Source organism: Xyrauchen texanus, chromosome 6 (assembly GCF_025860055.1).
Source record: "Xyrauchen texanus isolate HMW12.3.18 chromosome 6, RBS_HiC_50CHRs, whole genome shotgun sequence".
In the NCBI taxonomy this organism is placed as follows: Eukaryota; Metazoa; Chordata; class Actinopteri; order Cypriniformes; family Catostomidae; genus Xyrauchen; species Xyrauchen texanus.
Window position 1 is genome coordinate 26,998,711 of NC_068281.1, and position 27,440 is coordinate 27,026,150.

The 27,440-nt window shown below is 40.0% G+C and overlaps 1 protein-coding gene across 2 annotated transcripts in view; it reads right to left on the reverse strand.

The window, feature by feature from the left end:
* LOC127645073 (potassium voltage-gated channel subfamily H member 6-like) overlaps positions 1 to 27,440 on the reverse strand; it is a 66,754-nt gene that overhangs the window by 19,166 nt on the left and 20,148 nt on the right. For both annotated transcript variants that reach the window (XM_052128594.1, XM_052128593.1), the window contains exons 3-5: positions 23,269 to 23,433; positions 18,609 to 19,043; positions 18,094 to 18,305 (exon numbers count right to left, since the gene is read on the reverse strand). In XM_052128594.1, coding sequence (XP_051984554.1) covers positions 18,094 to 18,305; positions 18,609 to 19,043; positions 23,269 to 23,433 — 812 coding nt within the window. The remainder of the gene's footprint in view (positions 1 to 18,093; positions 18,306 to 18,608; positions 19,044 to 23,268; positions 23,434 to 27,440) is intronic.

Genomic DNA, 27,440 nt, shown 5'->3' on the forward strand with positions numbered 1-27,440 from the left:
TCCCCTTTACAGTTTTTAATGGAAGCCCATAAAACTGTATGATTATAAATGGTAAAATTTAGCGTACTGATAAGGGGAAGGGCGAAACCTGGTGGTAATTGTACATTTTGTCAAATAAATAAACAAATCATTATTTTTACTTTTTCAGTGAATCTTCCCCAAATTTGGGTCAGATCATCTTTTTGGTCAAAAGGTATTATCATAAAATCCTTTTGAAACACCAAATAATTTGCATGTTATGCATGAGTGAATTTGATGGAGGGAAGCCAAAAAAAAGAAGCGTTGCCATATCTGATATGTTCTACAATGCTCTTAAAAGCATATCACACATGAGCTTGGCCCCATACATTTCTGCTTTCAGTTATACAGTATTGTTATAAATGGAACTGCTGGAAATTATCCACTTTATACTTCACAACTGCCACATGCATTGGCTTTTGTGGCATAGCTATATTGTCCTTGTCAATTAGCTCTGTGTGTATGTGCACAAGCATGTGCATGCATGTGTATTTTTCATATAGAGGGGTGGGTTGTGGGCATGTCACTCCGAGGCTGGTGGGAGATGAGAACAGCAAGGATAGAAAAGGAAGAGGATGCTGAGGGTGAATAAACAGGCCTTGGGACTCAAAATAGCCTGCTAGGATGAGACCGCAACAAAAGTCCAACATTTAAACACTGTTATATTCATTGGCTCCTTGTTCTCTGACTCACAACCACACAATTTATAGGTCTGATCTAAAGCCAAGTCATCTATTACCTAACGGATCTCTGTGCTGTAAAACATGAAGTAAACACACTTTTAATTTAAAAGATCAGAACAGCCAGACCTGCTCAGGTAATTCTTATAAATTGTCTACAAACCTAAGAGGGGGATAGTACTGTAAATAAAGGATGTCTACCAGAAAACTTAAAATAATACAATAATTGAAATAAAAAAATTCAGACTCATTTGTCTGTTTATAATGGTTAAGGTTAAAATGCAGATTTCTAGAAAGCAGATTCCCAAACAAAACCTCAGGACTACACACACTGTAACGTTTGCAGGAAAGAGGCAAGAGAAGGAGGATCTATGTGCAGGTTTTTTAATGTAAACTCAGAGAAATGCACATAAAAGAACTCAAAACACGACAACAGAACAAATCGCTATATCCATAAAAGGTTAACAACTGACAAAGACACAGAGAACACAAGGGCAATATATACACAACAACTGACAAGGTTAACAAGACACAGCTGGGATTAATCAAGTGGAACACAAAGAACAGAAACACAACAAAAACCAAAACCAATCTTCAAACTAAAAGTCTTTGTCCTTCTAGCGATCTCTAATGGCTGCTAGGGAGAATGTCCCAAGTGTTACAGAGACCCCCATCTAAGGAGCATCTCTTGACGCTCCATAACATATAAGACAAATCAAACAAACAAACAAACAAAAAGTTCATAGGAAGCGGAGGCTCAGGGAGTGGAGCCGCAGGAGGCTCCAGAGATGGAGCTACAGGAGGCAAGGTCTCAGGGGGCAGAGCTGTGGGAGATGGAGCTCTCGGGGAACAGAACACGCTCGTCGACAGCCTTGGGAAACTGGACAGGCTTGTCGACAGACTTAGTGGTCGGGAGTGCTGGCAGCGACTGGGAAACTGCCTCCATGGCCGGGAGATCTGGACAGCCTCGGGGAACTGGACAGATTTGGGGAACTTGACAGACTCTTCAACAACCTCAGGGAACTGGACAGGCTTGTCAACTACCTTGGGGAACAGAACAGGCTCGTCGACAGCCTCGGGGAACAGAACAGGCCCGTCAGCTGCCTCGGGAACAGAACAGGCTCATCAACAGACTCAGTGGTTGGGAGTGCTGGCAGTGACTTTCAAATGGCCTCCATGCCCGGGAGACCTGGACAGCCTAGGGTAACTGGACAGAGTCAGGGAACTGGACAGGCTCGTTGACAGCCTCGGGGAACTGGACAGGCTTGCCGACACCTTCGGGGAACAGAACAGGCTCGTCGACTGACTTAGTGGTCGGGAGCACTGGCAGCAACTGTGGAACGGCCTCCGTGGCCGGGAGACCTGGAGAGCCTTGGGGAACTGGACAGGCTCGGGGTACTGGACAGATTCAGGGAACTCGACAGACTCGTTGACAGACTCGTCGACAGACTCTGGGAACTGGACAGGCACGTCAACTGCCTCGGGGAACAGAACAGGCTCGTCGACTGCCTCGGGGAACAGAACAGGCTCATCGACAGACTCAGTGGTCGGGAGTGCTGGCAGCAACTTTGAAACGGCTTCCGTGGCCGCGAGACCTGGACAACCTCGGGTAACCGGACAAGCTCGGGGAACTGGACAGGCTTGGGGAACTTGACAGGCTCATCGACAGCCTCAGAGAACAGAACAGGCTCATCGACAGCCTCGGAGAACAGAACAGGCTCATTGACAGCCTCGGGGAACAGAACAGGCTCGTCGACATCCTCGAGGACAGACTCGAGGACGTCGACAGACTTAGTGGTCAAGAGCACTGGCAGCAACTGGGAAATGGCCTCCGTGGCCGGGAGAGCTGGCAGCAACTGAGGAACGGTCTCCATTGCCGGGAGCACTGGCAGCGACTGGGGAACAACCTCCTATTGGCCACTGATATTCCCCAATATCCGTGGCCAATATTGTATAACAATTGAAAATTCTGTCATCATTTATTCACATATACTGTATAACGTTAATTGTATATATTGTTAATATAAACCGTGGCAGCAAGAAAAAAGACAATTAATAAACACAAATGGATAGTAAATATGCAACAAAAACTGGGAGTACAGTGCTCAAGAAAATATAAGATAAACATTTGAATAACAGTTTGCAAGCAGATGAGTTTTCAAATTCTGGAGAGAAGAAATTTACATTTCAGGGTATTTCAGAGTTTAGGGGCAGTGATGCTGCAGGTCCTATAACCAATAGAGGATAATCTAAACTTGCAATATTATAAATTTACACTAACAAATACTTGCAATATTATAAATTTACACTAACAAACTCGGTACCCAGAGTACCTGAGATTGCAATCAGCAGACTAATGAATCAGTTCACAATCAATTTAGTGGTGCTAGACTGTTTAGAAAGTTTAACAATTTTAATAATGTTGATATAACACCCACAGTAAAAAATAAAACACAGCTACATTATCTCTGAGAAATAACCTTTGCCTTGGTTGACAGAATATTCAGCAATGTTATATGCTTCCCCTGTGAGTTTCAGGCTTACAGTATACATGCTTCAAGGCAAAGACTTTCCTGACCTCCTACCTCACACCAGCTGCCCACCAAAGCAGGGGCGGATCTACCGGGGTGGCATGGTGTGGCAAATGCCACCATAAGTTAAAGCATTGCCGCCCCATCTGCCACCCCAGCATAAGTATACAAATGTATCAAATATAAATTGAAGTATATTATTATTGATTTTGACGGTTTATTCATGTCAAACTGCCTAAATTCTCACCGAACGCACAAATAACTACAGACTCATAGCGTAATTGATTACAGTAGCAACAAATCCAATTGCAACAGCCAATCAAAACATCGGCCAATTGCCTACATACTATTGCAGCGCATGTACAGTGTTTGAGCTCTAGCGGGTTGTCGATCTTATTTCCTCAACAACAAAGACCACATTGACAAATATCAATTTACAAAAATGTAAAAGATCAATTTCTCAGTTGCTTCCAAGTATTCACTAAATGATTATTAGATACATCGCTGACAGTTATGGGTTGAGATGAGCCCGGTCTGAACGTACTCAGGCTGTTCAGCACCGACTGCGTGTGCTCTCTTGTGAGGTGCGCTGTCATTGAAACAGAGTCTAACTCCATGCTGAGAAAATAGATGCTCTAAACCGGGGAGAGTTTGCTCTTTTCCCAGTTGACCCAAAGCCCTAAACGGCTTAGGTACCTGAGCACCAGGACACCGTGTGCACAGAGCAACTGTCGAGAGTGTGCTAAGATTAGCCAGTCGTCGAGGTAATTGAGTATGCGAATGCCCACTTCCTTTAATGGGGCTCATTCCCTCATTTCTGCATCAGCATCTTGAACGGGAGTCTGTGTAAGGCCTGGTTCAGAACTCGCAGGTCCAAGATTGGCTGCAACCTACCGCCTTTCTTGGGTACAATGAAGTAGGGACTGTAGAACCCCTTCTCCATCTAGGCTGGAGGGACAGGCTCTATTGCGTCCTTGGAGGCATTTTCACCCTGCACTGAGGTGAAGTGGACGGCGCTGAAGCTGGGCGGGCGCCTGGCAAACTGAATTGTGTAGCCAAGTCGGATGGTCCGGGCCAGCCACCGGGACTGGTTGGAAAGCGTAAGCCACATGTCCAAGCTCTGGGAGAGGGGCACTAAGGGGGCAATCATGTGTGACTTACCTGGAGGTGAGGCCTCGCGACGGGGGGAGCAGGCGACATCACGTCGGGAGTGCTGCTTCGTCCCGAGGTGGTTGTGCTGAGGAGAAGCTTGAAACACTTACCATGCTCTGTGTACCCGGCCTGGGGCGGGTAGACGACTGAGGTGGAGGTTCTCTAGACTAGTCACCACCTGCCGGCCTGAGGTGCGAGTGTGGTGCAGTTGGGAACTTGAAGGTGGAAGGTCTGCATTCATGGGGGCCCAATTGCAAGTGCTCTGTGTCTGATTGCCGTGAGAAGGTTGTGGGCACCGGCTAAGTGACCCAGCGTGTGAGGAAACTGCTTTTCTTGTGGCAATGTGGGTACCGCAGCCCGTTGGGTGTGCGGCAGACAAAGGAAACAAAAGATTCTCCACCCGGCCCTCCACCGGGGGATGGAGTGGTCTGAACACCAGCTCCGTAGTAGACGTCGCTCCCCGTGTTGCCCATCTAAGGAGCACTTGGGAGCCTTCCAGGTCCAGGGGGGTGGTTTGTGAGATGGGGGGTGCCCGCCTCCTGCGGGGAGCTCTATGCTGGGGCTGAGCTGCCTGGGGTTTCACCGCCACAGGGGGATGCCCTCAGCATGCAGACGGTGGTGCGGGATCTTGAGCCGGGGCGGGGAAAGATGTGTTGGATGGCCTCAATCTGTTTCTTGAAAACTGCTGGGCGAAGTCCTCAGTGGTGTCGCGGAATAGGCCGATCTGGGAGATGGGGGCATTGAGAAAGGGAGCCTTGTCGAAGTCCCACATTTCGACCAGATTCAGCCACAGGCGGCGTTCCTGGACCACAAGATGGCATTTGCCTGTCCGAGTGTGCGTGATGTGACCTTCGTGGCCCAGAGGGCGAGGTCGGACGCCAAGTGCAGTTCCTGCAGCACATCAGGATCAGGACTACCCAGGTGCAGATCTTTTAACGCCTGGCCTTGTGGACTTGCAGGAGGGCCATGGCGTGCATGGCGGAGGCGGCCTGTCCAGCGGCACTGTAGGCCTTGGTCGCAAGAGGTAATGGTCACAGGTGCACCGCAACTGCCTTATCCATCTGGGGGAGCTCCGTGTAACCGTGGACCACCCCGCCATAAAAAGGGCAGTGTTACAAACCCGTATATCTTTCTTTCTTCTGTGACACACAAAAGGAGACATAAGGCAAAATTTTTGTCTCAGTCACCATTCACTTTCATTGTATGAAAAAAGATGTAATGAAAGGGAGGCCAACATTCAACCAAACATCTCCTTTTGTGTTCTAAAATCCTGCTCTCTACCTTTGTGATATGCTTTCCAAGAAAAATGGCTGAAGTAATTCCTGAAATAATACTAACACTGACAATCCAATCAATTCTGAAGTGACACAATTTTAGAAGCAGCTGTTTGCACCATCCGACTCAACTCCAGTCTCTCTCAATACTGGAGACAAATAACACACAGACCGCCATTAGATTACAATTGATTTAAAAAATCAATGTTTCCTTTTACTTTAAATACACTGAACATTACCAAATTCCAAAGAATGAGACTATTTATAGTCTCAGAACTAAATGTGCTGAATAAGGTTATGCCAAAATAATCCAAACCTTTTTTACTGACAATTTTCTGAGAACAGTTCTCAACATTTATTATTAGAAGCACACAACAAAATATTTAGATGTACAGTTTAAAACAACATTGGTAAAAACAAAATACCAATAATCATAATTATTTTCAACAGATCTACATACTTTTTAAGGGTACTGACAGGTCCCTTGGGAACTCACCTCTTGGGCAACAATACTAGAGATGCGAACAGCTCTCTTTACCCGTGTGTTCCTCCGCTCATTGCTCCCTTGTGCCCCCTCCTGAGGAACGCTGCCTCTAGCACTAAAGGACATGTTTCTGTCCCATACAGATACCTCCTTGGACTCAGTTATCCTCCAGTGTTCAACAGACACCAACAGACACCATACCTCTGGAGAGCTGCTGTCATTTTCTGCGGTGGAACCCTTCAGTTTAATCACTCGCTGTCTAAAAGCTTTTCTTTCAGTGTTTATCTCTCAAGTGGCAGCCAATAAAAGCCTGGTTGGTCTAAAAACTTTAGAGCAGATCGCTCACTTTTTCCATGCTTCAGAGTTTGAAAGCACATAGTCCACTCTTTGAAGTCCTACTGCTGCCGAACACCTTTCCACGTTGGTACAATCACACCAAGCAACTCAGGACAAAGAATGAGCTTAACTGTTGATCTTCACATTAGGTTTTTGCAGAAAAATCTATTTGCAGCATCGCAACTGAATGTGTTGTGGATGAACAGGAGCAGCTGTTCCTCTTTTTCCAGGCTTTGCCTTTTAAAGAGCGTAAACTGCCTGTGGTATCCCTCTCCATCCCTCCCTCCCTTGTTCACTTTCAGAAACCCTGTGTTAATGTCCGTGTTCTTTCTCACTTTTCTCTGTGGAAGTCCCACTCGGGAAGATATGTAATTGCAGCTGGCTATCTGATCCACCTCCTCATTCTCTGTAGCTCAGCTGCAGGGCTTGATAGATATCCTCTCTTCCCCCGATAAACACCAACAGGCTCAAATGGGCAAGAGTTTTCTTCACTGTTGTGCCTAGCTCTCAGTCTTGTTACAGAACGGCGCACAATTTTGTAACAATTTAACAATCAACCATTGAAACACCAACCTATATTACAGTAATTGACCACTATTCTGAATATTTGTTCAATTCAATTCAATTATCTATTCTCAGTTGTGGTTAAAGCCCTGGTTTCAATGTCACAATCCTAACCCATGAACATTTGCAATATACAGTATATTATTAAGCACTCAATGCCAAAGAACAAAAAATTAATAAAATACACAAATAACACATCTACACCTCAGGCATGTAACACAAAAAAAAGCATCTGTGACCAATCACTTATTTTTAGAGGTGCTGGTTGGTGTTTGCTTTGCAAAAATTGATTCATGGACCATGTATGCACTCTAAATGACCTCTGACAGTATAATTACTTGCCCATGATTGACGTCTTGCATGTTGTACATTTAATATGCATCAACAAAGGTCACAATGAGTCTAAAAAAAGTGCAGCCAATTCCTAAAGCTCTAAAATAATTTTCCTAATCAGTATTTTTTCCTTATTTTCAAGTAAGAATATCAAAACATCCTTAACACAAGATACATTTATCTGAGTGGCAAAATTGCTTAATAAAGAAAACAAGTCTTAATGTCTTACTAATTTTGTTTCTCAAGTACATTTGTGTTGTTGAGAGGATTTTTATATTCTAGGGAAACAAGACATAAAACTTTTTGCAGAGTGGCAGAGGGCTGAGACCCATGTAGTTTAAATGTTAATGGCACTGCATATAACATATTGAACAATGTAAAAATGGCTATTTACTAGGTTTACTAGAATAATAATATGTTGATCTATAAACAGATGAGGTCCTGATCCATGTAAAAGCATTCAGCAATGTATTGTATGTCTCTGCTTTCTAAGTGATGATGACATTGTTATGATGATTATAAAACAAGTCAATAAAATGTAGTAATTAGATTAACATTATGCCACTGTTTCTGCCACTACAACAAATAATCCACCTACATAATCACATTGTGTTTGACTTTATGAGTGAAGAAAAAAAAACAGACCTTTTGTGGAGATATGTTTTGTCTTGGAATTACTATTCAGACAAATGATGACGCCTTAAGTTACAAAACCCTTTTTTTTTGAAAACCTCCCACAAACAGTTCTTTTCATATTCTTCTGTTGGTCAATTGGTATTCAATTGTGTCTTTTTTCAAAAGCTTGTAGTACAGTTTAGGTTGAAGTCTTTTATTATGTCACAATCCACAGGAATTTACCATTTACTCTAAAAGCACCAGTGCTGATAAACTTTCAAAAAATATCATGTCCATTTCCAAAATAAATGTAGCATGTCTAATTGACTTAATAATGTAAATCTGTTTTCTAAAGCTGCTTATTCTATGTAGGGGTCTTATCTTTTTATAAGACATGCATTTGCGCAGCTGTTCAATGCTGACAACTGTTTGAAAAATCGGTTCATCAAATCAATTTTACACCCATAAAGTTGTTAAATTCACTGCAAAATCATTTGGGAGATGTTCGTAATTTACATGATACACAACATGCCTAAAGGCATTGAGTAGAGCCATTGTTCTAAACCTACTCAGTTTCCCTTTAGACACCCTTTCAGCATGAGACCCTTTCTAACTGACCTTGCTCGAGATACTTTTGGCTGAAGGCACATTTCATAATGACTAATGGCAAACCTTACACATCCATGAGTACTTATAATGAATTAGGCTATCATTCATGAATTTGGAGAAACAATCTCATCCTCTCCTCTAATGGGACTTCAGATGAACATTTACTCTCACAAAATTCAAACATAATTTCATACAAAAAATGGTAGCCCCTTTTTTTTTACAGAACTGTTCTAAATTTACATGTAGCAACAGCAACTACTGTTATTACTGGGTACTAACCCTAATCCTAAATCTGACACCAACTCTAACCTTTACCCATATCAAGTGCATGTAGTTATCTAATATTACTCAGTACTTTCTTGGGTAAGTACACTGTAAGTATACTGAAAGTACACATACTGTAAAATAAAGTGTAACCAAAAAAAATTTATAATAATAATTAAGATGAACACTACTTTGTGAGGTCTTTGCAGTTAAATATACTTTATTTATCCATGCAATCTCTCCAAGTTACTTTCTAAAAATTATTTATACAAAGCAGTAATTAGTATCAATGCATCAGTGCACTTGCACAAAATTAACATCAAGTAATATACCACCACATTAAGGGTGAAAAACAATATAGTTTTAACAATATAAAGCTGCAGTAACAATAAGCTGCAGTAACAATAAAAACTGCAGAGACAATTTTAACAATTGTCTCTGCAGTACAAGTAAGATAATAAAGATAACTTGCTTATATAATAGTAAAAATTATTTTTCTGTTTTTGTTTTTTATTCTATCCCAAAGTCATATTTTCTCACTGATTCATTATCGGTGTGCTGTTTAAGATGTATTCATATATACAGCCTGATAAAAATAATATAACCCTTATAATGTAGAAGTCATTGCAAATGAAATGTGCAAATGAAAGTATTGCACATCATCATGTGACATGTTTATGTGTTATTATTGTGTTCCCAATCAGCTCCAGGATCTAGATTATATATCAAAAGCATGAGGTTTCAATTACTTCTGATCGAAGGCACCAATGAAAATAGAGTAGCTGTCACTGCTGCTTTTTTCACTCAGGTGTTTACGTTTCCAAATTACTTGAAGCTTTCAAATTATGTCAAGAACAATAGACAGGAAATCAAAAACACAGTTATTAGTGTCACTTGTTTCTCCTTCCCTACTTTCCTAATGGTCATTGCAAAATGCAAACTGTATCTACAACTTAGTATTAGTTACAGATATCCAAAACAACATATGACAGTGATCTCTACAGTATCTCTTTAGCATAAGTAAATACATTTTAAAGTCTAGACACAAAAGGACTCCTTAATATATCCATGCTGTTTTATAACTTCCAAATGGGCCAACTCCCTAAAGAGCACGATGGTAAAACTCACATTCATTTTAGATACGATTTAAGAATACCTTATGCATCAGTGTGAATACCATGGCATTATGTTGCCTGTGTCAAGAAGAGAAATCCTCACTGCTGAAGAGCTTATTTTATGTTATTCCAGATAAGCAATTAAATCAAACAAACTTTGATTGTCTAGTTTGTACAATTTAATTAGACAACTGAATTGAACGGAACTGCAGGGAAACAAAAAAACACATTACAGGGGGGATAAAACTCTTAACCTAAAATATGATGAAAGTATAGGCCTAGTATTACATGCAAGAATATGTGAAAGAAAAAAGTCACAAAAATGATCTTAGTGCTTTAATACATGTGACACAATAATTTACTGATTTAGTCCGGATAGAAAATAACACATATTGTAAGGTCAGTAATACATCTCTGACAGCAAATGCTTGTATGGATTTAAAAGCAGAAGCTATTGTAACACACAGTGTAGGTATATTTATTTAGTATATTGTCCATGAACAATATACAAAACACCACCATGAACAAAAAACAGAATCTCTTATGAGTAACCCAGACAACATTTTGTGAGCAGAAAGGTGGAAGAGTATGTGGATACAGTGAGACAGAAAAAAACAGAATAGCCCTCACTGAGAATATGTCAGAGCTAATACTGATCATACTGGGCTTCACATGAAAAAAACTCAATCACAGAGCATCCCACACAAGCTAATCAATGCAGTATGTAATCGTCTGCCTTTCCCAACCTGGTTAGGTAACAGGGAATATGTCAAGAGCACGAGATAAAAATAAAATGTGTGTGGAGGTGAGAGAAAGCAGTAAAGACATCCACCTGAGATGAATTGTGACTAATTGTCATCTCTGTTCACAGTGAAAGTCAGGGGAGATAAAGGACGGTAAGTCCACAGAATTGAGAGCGAGACAGACCAGAGTCTTTGTGTGTTCCCCGAGAGAGAGCGTTGTGTGAAACTGAAAAGCAGACTTTTTATTTGAGTGATGCTGAAAAGCAGTCTTGTGTTTTGAGTGAAGCTGAAAAGCGATTTCTGTCAATTTTTTGTGAACTGTGGAAACTGTCTCCCACTTCCTACTTTGTCTGCCCAGCAGGAACCTTTATCACACTGGTGCCAGAACCCGAGAAAAGGAGGAAGGGTACGCTATTATGGAGTCGTCTTTGCTGCTGGAGGAGGTTTTCAGATCCCTCGCCAGCATCCACCAGGCTCAACAGCCCATTTGCCTTTGCTCAACAGCTCTGTGACGCCTGCCATTGGTGGGTGCTGTCTGAGGAGCCCAGTGAAGTTGGGCATGTCATTGATCTCATGATGCTGGTGCAATTCATGGATCTGAAAGGATCCGGGTTCAGTCCAACACCCGGCGTGGCTGGATGGCGTCGGACCATTTAGAGCCGTATCCGGGGGCCGACACGCCCCGCTATCTCTCTGAGATCCAAACATCCATTCATCAATGCTTGGTTCAAAATGGGGCATTGACTACAAATAATCGGGTGAAGGTGAGGTGTGTGCATGGGGAAATTTACGATTATCTTGCAGTGACTGTTACTATTCTATTTCGGGGTCAACAGCATAACATTGAGGCTATGGTTAGTTCCCGCCTCACCCATCCAATAATTCTGGGTACAAATTGGCCAGCTTTTCCCTGATTGTTAAAGGGGTTGTGTGTGGATGGGTCCTGTAATACAGTGGGATGGTGTGGGTGACAAGGGAGTCAGAGCCAGGGCAGTCTACAGCAGCTCCGCATCATGATGCCGTAAGGGAGGGGGAAGCCTCAGCTTACCCATCCCTAGAGCAGACACAAGACGAGACACTTAAGCACGCGTTTGACCAAGTGAAAGTAATTGATGGTCAACGCCTTCAGCCTCGTATTGCACACAGGGGCAAAAATTTCATCAAAATGTTGGGGGGGACAATAAACATAACAATTCTCAAGAGCAATTTTTGAAGGGGCTTTTTGTTGTTGCCCCGTTTGCATTTGCAGTCTTTTATTTCTTAAACAATTATTTTAAGAATATATCATTATATTATTTACAATACACATATTTTAATGATATTTTAGGGGGGGACAACCCCCCATCCCCCGCCCCGCGATTTCCGCCTATGATTGCACTCACTTATCTGTATTTCTCAATAATAAACAATCAGTTGTACTGAGTGATGCAGGATGCTCAGACAAAATAAGATACAATTCAGCTGTTAGTACCAAGGAACTGGGAAATGTTGTTCCAGGCGGCTCATCATAGTCCGATGACGGGTCATTTGGGACAGGGGAAAACACTAAACCATCTCTTGGGTCGTTTCTATTGGCCGGGCATTTGCGGGATGATAGCCGGTGGTATGTGACATGCCGCGAATGACAGCTGGTGAATTCCGTTGATCGCCTTCTTCCGTTGATCGAGGTTCCCTTTGACAGAGTTGGCATGGACCTCGTCAGGCCATTAGAACGGTCAGCATGCGAGCATCACTTTGTGTTGGTTCTGGTGAACTGTGCAACCCAATACCCGGAAACAGTGCATCTTTGCAACATGTCAGCGGAGGCACTCTTCAGAATAATCTTCCGAGTGGGGATTTCAAAAGAAATCCTCACTGATCAAGACATTCTTTTCATGTCACGTACATTACGCGAGCTGTACAAATTATTAGGTATTAAATAGATTCGGACAAGCATGTACCATCCACAAATGGATGGCTTGGTCGAACGATTTAATAAGACCTTAAAAATATGATAAGTTTGATAAGTAATATGATGAGTTTGTGTACAAAGATGCTCGGAATTGGGATGAGTGGCTCAAACCTCTGTTTTTTTCATTGCGAAAGGTCCCGCAAGCCTCCACAGGGTTTTCCCTGTTATAATTGTTATATGGGTGTAAGCCCCATGGCGTGTTAGATGCCATTAAGGAAAATTGGGAGGAGAGGCCTTCACAAAGCAAAAATTAAATTCAATACGTTCTTGACCTGAGGCCTCACACTGGGTCGAATATCACAGGAGAATTTGCTACAGGCTCAAGAACGTCAGTCCCAGCTGTATAACAGGGAAGCTTGGCTATGGGAGTTTACACAGGGAGATAAAGTTCTTGTATTGCTCGAAATTACTCACGGCCTTTTGAGGTCACATGGCGAGACAATACTGCATTTGCGTCATGGGCAGGTGCGACACCAAATTGATAAAACTCCAGCAATCATGACCTGTCCAAGACCCAAGTCCAAAAAGGAGGAGAGACATTTCCTGGGGCTGACCGGCTACTATTGAAGATTTGTGCCTAATATTTCCGATATCACCAGCCCACTGACTGATCTCACTAAAAAGGGAGCCCAAGACCCAGTCCAGTGGACGGAGTCATGCCAACAAGATTTCACACAGGTAAAACCTGCACTTTGTGGTTGGCTGCTTTTGCACTCCCCTGATTTCTTTCTCCCTTTTGTGTTACAGATGGACACATTGTATAGTGTGTTGGGTGCTGTACTGTCCCAGATGGTGGAGGGGGAGGAGCGCACGTTGCTGTACATTAGTCGGTTCCCCCGGCCTGAGTCAGGCGGTAGGGGTATGTGGAGGTAAGGGCATGGTCGAGTGCCAATCTGGGGAGAGAGAAAGTGGTAAGGACAGCCACCTGAGATGAATTGTGACTAATTGCCATCTCTATGTTCACAGCGAGAGTCGGGGGAGATAAGTAGTGTTCTGTGAAACTGAAAAGTGGACATTTTATTTGAGTGATGATGAAAAGCAGTCTTGTGTTTTGAGTGAGGCTGAAAAGCGATTTCTGTCAGAGTGGTGGTGGCGTAGTGGCGTAGTGGGCTAAAGTACATAACAGTTAATCATAAGGTCGCTGGTTCAATTCCCACAGCCACCACCATTGTGTCCTTGAGCAAGGCACTTAACTCCAGGTTGCTCTTATTGGATTGTCCCTGTAATAAGTGCACTGTAAGTTGCTTTGGATAAATGCACATATATTAATCTCTGTGTTAGTCATCTACACAAACGTATAAAACTTTTCTTTAAAAGGAACAAAAAACATTTATCATAATAAATGATTTAAAACTGTAAGACTGACACCAGAATGTCTACGCCCAAAAGGTGCGATTTCCGGTAAAAGGACACAAAAATTAAGTTGTGACTTTTCCTGTTCTGTAATGTAAAAGGTTGTCTGATCATACATGTTTGGTATAATTCAAGAGGTCTCAGTGCCATTGGTAAAACAGACGTAGTAAGATTAAGATTTAAGAACTTAGTAAAATACTGTATTCTATCAGGGGAATGACCCCTCCCAGATCTCTCATAGAGACCAGATGCTGTATGCAGATTAGGTCCATTCTTTGTAAACATCAAACGACCTACTCAATCACAAGTTTAAAATGTCTACTTACAACTTACAACCAAATCCTAAATAACATCTAAACATAACATAATGCAGAGACCTTCAATGGGCAATTTATTGAAGTTCCACTCCGAACCGATAAGTGTGTGCCCTTTACATAATACATTTTTTGTCATAGGTTTATCAAAGCAAAATCAAAATCTTTCCAAGCAACCCTTGGAAACTGCTTAAAGCAGTGGTTCTCAAAGAGGGCGAGAGGTATTGTAAGGGGGGCGCAGAAGACTAACCCGTTCTCAAATCTCGTTCACATTCACATATTCAACAAAATAGTGACAATACACACAAGAAACAATGTGCACATTTTATTTTCCTCTGCCTTTTCTCCTGCCTTGTTTAAACTTCCGCCAGGCTCTACAGCACATCCTGTGGACACAGCTCTCGACAGCCCAAAGTGTTCATGATGTCAGGTGCGCTTGTAGTGCTTATGTAAACAAGCCATTCTCACTTGCATGCCAGTTTCAAATGGGTGAAGAGTTGAATTAACACTTCAATTTCGGTCTGTTCTCCTCACAACAATATCATTTTCAGAAGAATTGAAATCTAAGGCAGAAGTGTTATGGATGACTTTTAAGATTCTTTGATGTGTGCTTTTGGAGATTGGACAGCCACAAACACAATCCTCTCATCCCTCAATTTTGTGTTTCACTGATGAAAAAGTCACACTGCTTTTGAATGACGAGTGAATTATGGCAAAAAGGTCCGTTTTTATTTCAGTGGTTATTTCAGTTTGTCAGTATAATTAATCAGCTGTAAATTATTGTCCAGGGGTCTAAACTGCTACCAAAACAGCACATAGACAGCACTGCTACATGATCCTTGTAACTTTTTTCAGCACTGGCCAGGATGGGCCACAGTTGTTTGATATTACTGGAAGAAGATTTAATAAATACTTCTACAAAGACTTCTGAGGCTAATTTCCATTCACAGGTAAAAGTCCCTGCAATGATCAGTTTTTATTAAAAAAAAAAAACTAACTAGTGTAAAATTTCTCATGAGATATAAAACTTTATGATAATTAAATGCGGATGAATGGATTCGGTTTTCTGAGTGGCCATGCACTCCCTGGAGGAAGAAAACAATAAAGTTACGATTGTAACCATGGTTCCCTGAAATGAGGGATGAAATGTTTTATTTGGGAGATTAAAATACATCAGCTGGCGTATATAACGGCGGTGTAAAACGCTATCATTTCAGAATATTCGACTGAAGGGTGGGTGCAAGCGATACTCGACCTTTGTAGTGAAGATTCAGTAGCGCAGCCAGTTTACGCAGCATTCATTCCCTCAATTCAGGGAACCATGGTTACAGTCGTTACCTTTCAATTCAGTCACGAATGCTGCGTCATGGCTGACACTATGGGGAATGTACACCTTCAAACCGTGCTACTGATTTGCATGCGTAACGATGACTACTAACCAATGGGGTAGTAAAAAGCACCAACAGAGTCTCCTCTTCAAATCACAATAAGAAGGGAGAAGCAGAATGATAAACAGATGGATATACATGCCAATGACGCTAACCGGTTCGGGTTGGTATCCACTATCCAATGTGAAAACCTTTGCTTTGATCCAAAAAATCCAAAGCTGATCTGAAAGCTGCATTTGCCTCATGTGATCGATACAGTATATATCTATATATATATATCTATATATGTGTGTGTATATATATGGATATTGTATAATGGATTACAATACACATTACGATGGAGAAAAAAACGGCATTGAAACGAGTTGAAATCGAGCACGTAGAAAAACCTAATTTCCAGCTCACGACAGTGGGGAAATTGAGAGGTCTATTAGGTGATATTAAGGCACCTAAAAACTGGAATGCATATTTTATTAACCCCACTGCCAAATCCAAAACCTAATCCATCAATGGAGTGAAAATGAATCATGTTCTGAATCATGCTCAACATTTTTTTTTTAATACAACTACTTTCTGGTTTCCACAGGACCATAACCCATGTCATAGAGATTGTGTGTGCAAGATTTGGATACAGCATGTTGATTTTTTTGTGTGATCATGTTGGGTAGAAACAGATACTCATGGTAGCAACTGCAGGTTGATACTTTTCATGATGCATGATCTGTTGGGCACAACTATGCACAGATCAAGAGAAAACAGATTGAGACTATTTTATAATACACATTTGGCTGAACAATAAAAAAACTTTTACATTGTTGTTCTCCATTTCAGTGATGGTGTAGTTACTACATTTTTGCTTTGAAGACCAACACTGTAATATGAAGTGGCCATTCTGAGAGCCCTGCTGGAAAGAACTTCACATGAGCTGGCTTATTAGTCGCACTAGCTATTCTATGTCTACAAGATCTAGGTATGGATGAATGTATATCAACATCATTCAGCATTGGCCATATATATCTTTTTGTAATTATGCCCCAAATGCTGTCATTTGGGCTTAACTTGAATCTTGAAACTGAACCTCAAACATTCCTTTACAACATTATTATTAGAGTTTACAAGCCAAAAAAGCAATAAAAATCTCTTTATATATTTTACACTGTACCTTTTGCTGGTTTTGAATAATATTACAATAGCCATAGTTAAACTTCAAGAAAGCTAAACATTGAGCCAAAACAGTGATTATGTCAACAGGGTACTGGATTCCAAACAGACAAATGACTAAGCATCTCTGAGCACACACCCACATGAGTACTAATGGCTGCTTGGTTGTGGAGATATAGATCTTTCTGTCATAGGGCATCCAGATAACTCAGCTGAAAATGGAAGGACACCTCGCGGCATGTGCCATGTGACCTTTGGCATGACCTCATTCCCTCTGCGCTCTGTAGAAATGCCCATCAAATGGGAATCCAGTGCAAGTAAAGTATCTGTTCAGCCAGCAATGCACAGCTGTCAGCTTTACTGTATGACCCTGACCGGATACTCCATTAACCACAGGTATTAGGTATTCCAGTGGAACAGTTATAAAATACTGTACAGGGATTTGTGGAGCTTTAATCACAGGTGAATCACTTTTTAAATTATTTTTAAATTACAAAAATTAGTTTTATTTACATTACTTCTGAGAATGCCATGAGACCACAGTTTAGAATTTCCTGTCTTAAATTTACAACTGCAAGCAGACATTAAATATTGTAATCGCTGTTTCTACTGCCATCAACTGGACAAAAACAAGCAAACCACTACAAAATCCATTCTACCATTCAGTCTAATGGAGGGAAGGGTGAAATAATAATACCCTAATATAAAATGACATATCAGACAGGACAATTAATCATCTGACCAAAATGTCAATTGTTAGGCATTTTAGGATTAACGTCATCATCCGAGAACTGTGTCAGCATGGTCGATAACCAGAAGTGTTAGTCCCCCCCCGTGTCAGTAACAAAATCTACCGATAGTCTTGTCAATGGACAGTGCACTTCAGTGTAAAATTAATTATATACATAATGCATTCATTTAATTTTTACAATTTTGTAGATGTCTCATTTGCTATTATTAAATTATAGATATACTGGATATTCTGTATATACACTGGATTTATACAGTATATACTAATATATATATATAATCAGTCAGCATCTTTATTAAAATGAGATTTCATCATTTGTCATTCTAAAATTGCATTGTTTTAAGGAGCAGTTCAGTCAGAGCAGTTTCAAATGCCACATTCTAAATCATCCTCAAATCGTAATAAGCCTCAATAATTCGTCTAGAGTTTCACTCTAATATTGAATGAAAAATCTCACCTGAGTGACCTTCTCTGTCACATTATGGGTTCGGTCTATCAGTTTGCAGGGGGCGATGATGTCAATCTCACTGGCCGGAACAGTGATTAAGGGATCCGGCTTTATGTCTATTAAGTTGTGCGTTATCTGTGAGGCCCGAACTGGGGTCCGGAAACGTATAAGGTCTGAGTCCAAAGTGGCGTTCTGCAAGCTGGATTTGCGGTGCATGGTGCCTGGAAGGAGAAGAGAACAAGGTCCAATTACTCAGAGCATCTACTTGGCATCTATTTATTTTCAATCATTACAATTTCTTTCAAATAACCTAAAAAATTTACTTCTTGTGTATCATCTAAATTACTTTTTTATTCAAGTTGAAAACAATATATTTAACTTTCTTTCTTTCCATCTAAAGGAGATGCTACGCATAATGTTGGCCTCAGTCACTATTCACTTTTTTTTTTTTGTATGTATATACAAACATAACTTTCACTGATGTCCTGATGTCTCTAAACATTACTTCCTTCGCCTATCATTACCTGTGCTACTGGGTCTGATGGGCAGCTTCCAGTCCCAGTTAAAGTCATTGGTAGAGGGTGAGGGCCGCATGCCACAAAGGCTCTCGCAGGAGCGACTATAGGCCATGCTGCAGCTAGAAGGAGATGCCACTGATGTGAGGTTGTGCAGGCGTGGGGAGGACTGGGAGAAGCCCTGGGGCAGGGGAGGGAACACTTCTGATGTCCGTGGCTCATTTTCGGGCTCATTTTGGGCCTTATCTTCCCACCAAAAAAGCTGAGATCCCCCCAGCGCAGAGCGCTCAGGCAGGGACAACAGTTTGTCCAGGGTTACTGACTCATGGCCCATATGAGGCATTGGCTGCATATAACCCTTTTCAGAATCGTCCTGTAGAGACTGTTTGCTGCCACTCAGGGAGCGCAAGAGGGGCAGAGGAAACCTGAGCTGGCGTCTTCTTGCTGAGAAGATCAAGGTCAAGAGTAAGGAATCAGTATCAAAAAAATACTTTATTGTGTATATCTCTTATAAATTTGTTTTGCAGAAAATTGTACATACAGTAGTAATCACCATCACGGACAACTAGAAGACATATGACAACATATAATATATAACATAATTATAATATAATTAACTTAATTAACAATACATATATAACATAATTGTCACCAAACAGAAGCATCTGATAAAAATACACAGAAACAAAACAAATACATCTTAAAACAGTCACACAATCACAAAAGAAAGCCACTACCTCAATTACACTAATCCAAAACATTATCCATGCACACTCTGCATGATCTTACAATACACTGTCATGGTCCTGTCACTCTGTCAGTCAGGCTTTTTGTGTGGCAAGACATAATCTTTCTATGTCTGTCTTGTGTTTAATTTTCTGTCTTTGTGTGAGCGCAAAGCTTCGTTTGTGATTTCCCTGCCGCATTCTTCGGTTGGTCTCAAATTTCATGTTCAGAGCATGGTGTCTGGATCCTGACTTCCCTGTCTGGTTCGGTTTTAGTTGGTGTAGGGTTCTGGACATGCATGCTCCATGTTCTGTCTGCTATTGGTGTGAGTAAATTGCGCTTATGTCATCTTGGCTGCATGCACTCACGTCAATCTTTTATGTCTGTCTCTCACAGCCACCCATTCACTGTGCATTGCGCTTACGTTGTGCTGCTCGCCCGGATTGCGAGCCGTCTTCACATTGTGCTGAGGTTTCGGTCACTTCAGTCTGAGGTGTCGGGTTTGTGTTTGGATGAACTCTCGCACAGCTGTCTCGTTTTGTCTCCTATTGCATGTATGGGGTTGTGTTTGCCTCGCAAAATACGCTCAGGCTTTGTCTAGTGTAAGAATGCATGGCATTGCTTTGTTAACATTGCCGTGCATTCTCTCGTCTTATCTGTTGGTTGGCATAAGCGCATGTTGCCCTGTTGTCTAGGTGAAATGCACTCGTGCCAATTCTGTGTCTTGTGAGAACACGTGGCTTTGTTTTGTTTCTGTATCGCCACGTCTCCCTCAGTCTTGCGTCATACCCCGCCTCCTTGTTTGCCTATTATTATTTAATTAGTCACACCTGCCCTGTCTGTTAACCTGTTTGATTTCCATCCCTATTTTTGTCTCCTCGTGTGTGCTATCCAGTGCAAGTTCATCTTGTTTGGTGTCCATGTCGGTGATGTGCTTTTTCCCAGTTCCTGACTGTCCAACGACTAATTGACTAAATGCAAGGATGTAAAGTAATGAATTACAAATACTCATGTTACTGTAATGAAGTAGTTTTTCCCAGGAATTGTACTTTTAAATAGTTTTAAAAATGTATACTTTTACTTGAGTACATTTTAAGTGCTGTAACTGTACTTTTACTGCGCTAATTTCCCTCCATCTTTGGTAACAGATAACAAAATTAATCCAGCCTCTAATTTGAAGAAACATATTCTGCTTACTAGATGTGTCTATAACGTAGCCTGTAATTTATCTATTTACCACTGAGATTATTGGGCTGCTGTGAGAGATTAAGGCAATGTTATCAATAGGGCTGGGCAATAAAACTATCTTGATTTTTATCTGAAAGAGAGTGAGAGAGAGAGATGCCCTTGAAACCAATGATAACATTTTTAGCCTCTGTTCAACATCTAGACCAGGGGTGTTCATTACATCGATCAGGACAGCAAGACCACCACTGTTTGGTTGACCTAGATAAAATATAAAAGACTGAATTTTAATTTCCTGACGTCTGTCGCTGCGTGCTGTTTGATTGACAGGCGGCTAATGTTTGAGCACTATTGCGGTCAAATACACTTTATAATTCCACCAATGCCCGTCTTGATGAGGCATTAATGTAAATCAGTCGGTTTGGTCTAATGTGAACATAAACAGTGGGACAAAAAGCGGATTTGCATCAAAATGTTGGACTTGAAGTGTACATGTAACCGAATTGAGCACTGTATAGCAGGCTATGTCATATAAAGGCTATTAATCAAACAACAAGGTAACAAGAATCCTTTTGGCTGAATAACTTGAGTATCTTTAAATGTATTTATGTAATAGAATAAAACAGTGACATTATTAATAATTATATATTTTTTATAATATTGTACGTTTTTCAATAATACTGACCCCTGATGTAGAGAGTGTGTTAATTTGTATAATAAATGACCAGGAAAGTAAAATATTTTATAATTATGCACAGCCTTTATCATGTTTTTCTAATGCCTGATAGAAAAGTATCAACCTTTGTAGAGCAATACTTCAGGCAAACATTCCACCCGTCACAAACTTCAGAAAATTGTGCATCATGCATTAGAATGAGAACACAATATTTCTGGGCTTAAAAGATATAAGAACTAAATCAATGTTGAACATTGTAACTCAAAAAGAGTACAATGTGGCCCCCCATGTTCTACTTAATTGTTCACCCAAAAATGAAAATTCTCTCATTATTTAGTCACCCATATACCATCCCGAATGTGTATGACTTTCTCTCTTCAGCAGGACACAAATTAAGATTTTAAGAAGAATATCTCAGCTCTTTTTTGGTCCATTGGAACATTCTGATGCTCCAAAAGCACATAAAGGCAGCACAAAAGTAATCCATAAGACTTCCAGGGGCGAAAATTTCATCAAAATGTTGGGGGGGACAATAAGCATAACAATTCTCAAGAGCAATTTTTGAAGGGGACACCAAGGGGTTTTTTGTTGTTGCCCCGTTTGCTTTTGTATTATTTTATTTCTTAAACAATTATTTTAAGAATATATCATTATATTATTTACAATACACATATTTTAATGATATTTTACACCCCCCCACCCCCGCAATTTCCGCCTATGAAGACTTCAGTGGTTAAATACATGTCTTCAAAAGAGATATGAAAGGTGTGGGTGAGAAAAAGATCAATATGGAAGTCCATTTTTGCTATAAATTCTTTATCCTGCCCAGTAAATGTGCATGAAGAATGTGAATCACCAAAATCAAAAGAAGACAGTGAAAGTTTAAGTGGAGATTGACTGAGCAGGGAGAATTTATAGTAAACATTGACTTAAATATTTATCTGTTTCTCACCCACAACTATCATATCTCTTCTGAAGACATGGATTGGGCTATTTTTATGCTGACTTGAGTGATTTTTGGAGCTTCCAAATTTTGGCACCCATTCACTTGCATTGCATGGACCAAAAGAGCTGAAATATTCTTTTAAAAATCTTTACTTGTGTTCTGCTGAAGAAAGAAAGTCAAACACATTCAGGATGGTATAAGGCTGACTAAATGATGAGAGAATATACATTTTTGTGTTACTTATTCCTTTGAAGTCTGATATGGCCCCTGTACCAAACAAATGGTACCCCCTCTACCCCCTCCAACATGAAGTTCCAAGTGGCCCTGCTTTTTTAGTGTTTTTTTGTTTTTTGCATTCATTGCATTGTTTTGAACATGTTTTATGTGCAACAGTAACCTTCTCTGTCGGCATTAAGGGAAATTATTCCCTAATAGACAAACACTGATTTTAATGTCACTGTTTCATACATTACGATATAAAATAGGGATCATTGTATTGAAAATAACCTTTTCATCTATTCATTCTGTAATAATGTAGCCCTTTTATTTTTATTTTTTTCCATTAGATTCATTAAGTGTTTACAGTATCATAGATAAGTGATGTATTTTAAAAGTTGTCAGTCACAAACACCTATAAAATACTTATATATTTTTTTACTTTCTGACAAACAGCCATGAACGGGAATGTAAATTACTGTATGTGTGCTACTTTTGAAATTGCAGAATAAGTTTTAATTATAAAGGGGCATAGCTTTCACAACTCAGTACTCAATTCTCACTACTCATGAGTACTTTTATATAAGCTAGAGTAGTTCAGAGGACTTTTAGAGGTACTTTTACTCTACTCAAACTAAATTTTTTAAGCAGTAACAGTACTTTTACTTGAGTATTGTTTTTCAGTACTCTTTCCAACCATGACTAAATGTACTTTTTGTTAGTGGTATATTATCTTTTGATTATGATTTTTGAAATCTTACAACTACAAGATTGAGTGACAATGCTCAAAACCTTTACAACTAAAGCACATCACCTCATTGTTACACCTCTTTATGAATTTCTAAGCAAAATTGACATGTTTGCTTTACAAAGGAAGGAAGCGATACCAGCATATGAATCTGTGAATCATATCTCAGTACCTTTAGAGAGCCAGGGGATGGTGTGTTTGTGCTTGATGTCTTTGCCTAGGCTGTCGAGAGGCCTGTCCTGCTGATCTGCAAGCTCGAAGTTCAGGATGAACATGATGACTAAGCCATCTTCATTCTTAACAGGAACCACATCTACAAAGCATGGCAAACACACTCCTGTGTGGAGAGGGGAAAAACTTTTGTAACGTAACCAAAAATCATTTGCAAATGTTTGGGGCTCAAACAAAGCAGCATGAATACAGGAAAGTCTTTTTATTTATTTTTTTACCACCACTATAGTGCACCACACAACAATAAGTCCTTTGCTATGCTTGATATTGAAGTACTTTATTGCTATGATTGTTTAACAAAATGTAATAAAATATGTTAAAAGAAATATATATATATATATATATTAAAAATAAAATACCAGTAGTGGAAAGAAAATAATAATAGTGTACAATATAGAATAGAATAAAATGGATCCGAATACAATAGAATAGACAAAACATTGATGAACATTAAGAATACTATATTGTTGTGCCGTGATTTCTAAGAGGGCAGCTCAAATATGAGATTTGCCGCAGCTGATGCGAATCTGTCCTCCCCAAAAACACTTGCATTTTATTTATTTATTTGCATTTTAAAGTATTTCTCTTTACTTCCCTAAACTTTAAACAGTAAAAGAGAAAGTGTGTCTCTGATTCAACCTCACCAGTATCACAGTGAGCACAGACTCTTTTCTTTTTTTGGAAGCCAAGTTTGCATTTTTGTCTGTGTCTGACTTTTTCTATGGCTGTGATCACTAAGCCTGTATTTGGTAAAGATCTTCCTCTGCTTTAATTCGCTGACAGTGAAGAGATATTGAGAAAAATCATTATTTTCGTTAAAGGCCTAAGTATTTCAATAAGTTGTCACACATGGAAGTTATCACAAGGGCAGTTTCTCAGCAACAATAAGATTTGAGTCAAAAGTCAAATTTTGCAAGGGTTAACTATATTATGAAGGCAGAGTTTTATTAAAAGGTTTAAGTAGTATTATAAGTAATATGCATTTAAGTGAATTTATCCCATCTGACTGAAATTCACAACCTGTCAACCTCTGGTGTTGATACAGTTTACAAGTGATTAGAAAGGTGTGCAGAATGATGTTAAGGTCTTTGATAACAAGTTGTCAAATGTCCTGAGCCCTCTCTGTTCACCATGGCAACTGACAGCATTCTAAAATTTGCACTGTGGTTCCAGCTCTCTTAACACAGCCAACCCAAACAGCCCCTCACCGTGCCAGCCTGGTGGGCCAGTATTGACGGCCAGGAGTGATTCAGAGCAGAGAGGGCAAGGGCAGACAGGACAACAAAGGGACAGGGAACATGGTGCCATGGCTCAGGGATTAAAAAGTGAAACACACTCCTCTATTCCTCTTTAAATCATTTCATTCATACTAGTGGCATCTGTTACTGTACAACACAGCCCTGTACAGCATAACCATCTGCTACTTAATGGCCCCTAACCCCTGCATCTCCTGCGTCATAAACTGGGTATAAGATTGTAAACCAATACAGGTGAGCATAAATGCAGTCATGTTACTGTACAGATTATACACTAAATGCATTTTATATTGAAATATCTCAAGATGCAATGGTGAATAACCGTTGTTATCTTTTAGTGAATAACAATTACAATTCTAGTGAATAACAATGAAAAATGAGGGCTTGAGCAGGTTATCAAAAAGACAAGGTCTAATTTGCAGATAAGACCCTATATAAGGGATTTCTGCATACAGCCCTAAAAAAAGGTCTAAGATCTAATTTGTAAATGCCAATGGATTTTTGTAAACATATATGAAAAAAAAGGCAAGCTTTCATTTGCAAACCTTACAAATTAAACCAGACTTTGACTTCTTCAGTACCAAGGACAGAGGCAGCTATTAGGGCGAGAGAGGTTAATGCCACCAGAGGAAATTGTATTGTTTTCATAAGAACATAAGCACCATAGAAAACTGAAATTAATAATGGGATTTAGTGCCTCTAAAGCCTGCCACACCCTTCATCTTTTTTTCTTTCTCCTCTCCCTTGCATCCCCTTTCTGTTATGAAGATGTGGTTTAGATACAATGTGCACTGCACCTATTATATTGGTCCCGTTCTTTCAGCAAACTATCAAAAAGCGTCAACCACTGAAATAAGAAAATCACACTGCATTTTTGGGGAAAGTGATAGTTATAGATAGGAAAGGTCCATCAATACATGTAAGAATGATTTGAGGCCTTGGAAACCAAGGTTTCTCAATTGCAGATTACTTTGCATACAGTTTTTTCTTTTCTCTGTTTTGCATTTTGTGACCAATGTCTAGCTCTTCACAGAATCTATGCAATATTTCTGGGGAATGGATTTAAATATGGTAAAATTAGTTCAATGGAACTAAAAGAGTACTCAAATCTTAATCTAAACTGAAAGCACCATCAAATTAGCCAAAATATTAAATAAACACAAATGACTGTCATATGAATTCTACAGCTTCTTGCAGAGTTTTGCAGGCTCAGATTCAGTGTAAGCCTAATATGAGCTAAATGAGCTCAAACTTTACTCTTTGTAGTGGGCAGAATTTCTTCTTGAGAATACCTGCTACAATAATCTCTGTATCTCCAGTATTTGTCCTTGGGCTCCCCTATCCTCTTGATTTACTCATAGTATTTGAAAAATAAATAATATTTAAAAAGTCATAATAAAACCAATGGCATGCAAATTTAAATAGTAGCCAGAGGTTTGAGCTGAACTGCTGGCCTATTCGTGACTACTCTCCTGAAATCAACAACTACAACAGGCCTATTGGGTTTCATGTTATACTGTCAGTTCTGAAAATATCACGTCAGCAGTGAAACACATTTCGAGCCTGAGGCATGTAATAAAGCAAATACAATGTCAGATACATGCAGTCAATAAAGAAATTGGCAAACAAAAGGTTTCCATACAGTGTTCTTCCTGCAAATCAACAACAAAATAGAGGTGTAATAACTAAACAATGCACACGATAAAATTGGAATAGGACCAGTGGATGATACAGTAACACATCTGCAGGTGATCTATCTGTTCCAGATTTTTATTTATTTAATAATTTTCTACACTGAAAAAGTGGTTAACATGTAATTGTTACCTCACACACTTGATCACACTTGACGTTGACATGTTGCTACTGAATGTTCCCGTCTCCTGACATTGACCTCATTATGCAGAGCTACTGACAAGCACCATATCCTATCAGGCATCTTTGCATAAATGTATTCATTTTCTTATGGCACAATTGAGAGCATGTTGCATGAACCGCCTCAGAGACGTGGGTTCAGGTCGCATGGAAGTAATCGTGTTCACATTTTTTATGTAAGCTTGATTTGGAGGTTGCATTTTTCATTATGGTACATATGGTACATTCAGGTACATTTTTTTACTCCACTGATTGTTAGGTTTGAGGTTTGGGTTAGGGCATATGGCTAAAGGAATAGATCACCAAAAAATGTCATCATGCCATCTCAGGTGTGTATGACTTTCTTTCTTGTGCTGAAGAATATCTCAGCTCTGTAGATCCATGCAATGCAAGTCAGCAGGGTCTAAAACTTTGAAGCTCAAAAAAGCACATAAAAGCAGCATAAAAGTAATCCATACGACTCCAGTGATTAAATCAATGTATTTACAAGTGATATGACAGGTGTGGGTGACCACCCACACCAATAATATTGCTTCAGAAGATTTAAACACAGGAGTTGTATGGATTACTTGTATGCTGCATTTATGTGCTTTTTGAGATTCAAAGATTTGAAACCTGTTGACTTGCATTGAACGGAGATATTCTTCAAAAAATCTTCATTTGTGTGCAGCAGAAGACAGAAAGTCATACACATCTGGGCAAACGATGAGTAAATTATGAGAAGGGAGAGTAAATGATGAGAACATTTTCATTTTTCTATTTCTTTAAAAAAAAAAAACACGCAATCTTGTTGATAGTGTTACATAGTTTACAACTAAAAACAACCACTTTACAATTTGCTTTTGGCACCACTCACCCAGAACATTAAGCTCACACGTACCCATACAGTACATTCAACAATACTTCCAGCTTTGGCTACTGGGGACAGTGGTTTGAATTTCAGTAAGCACAGTGAAACACGATTTCAGACCTTTAATCGCCAAAT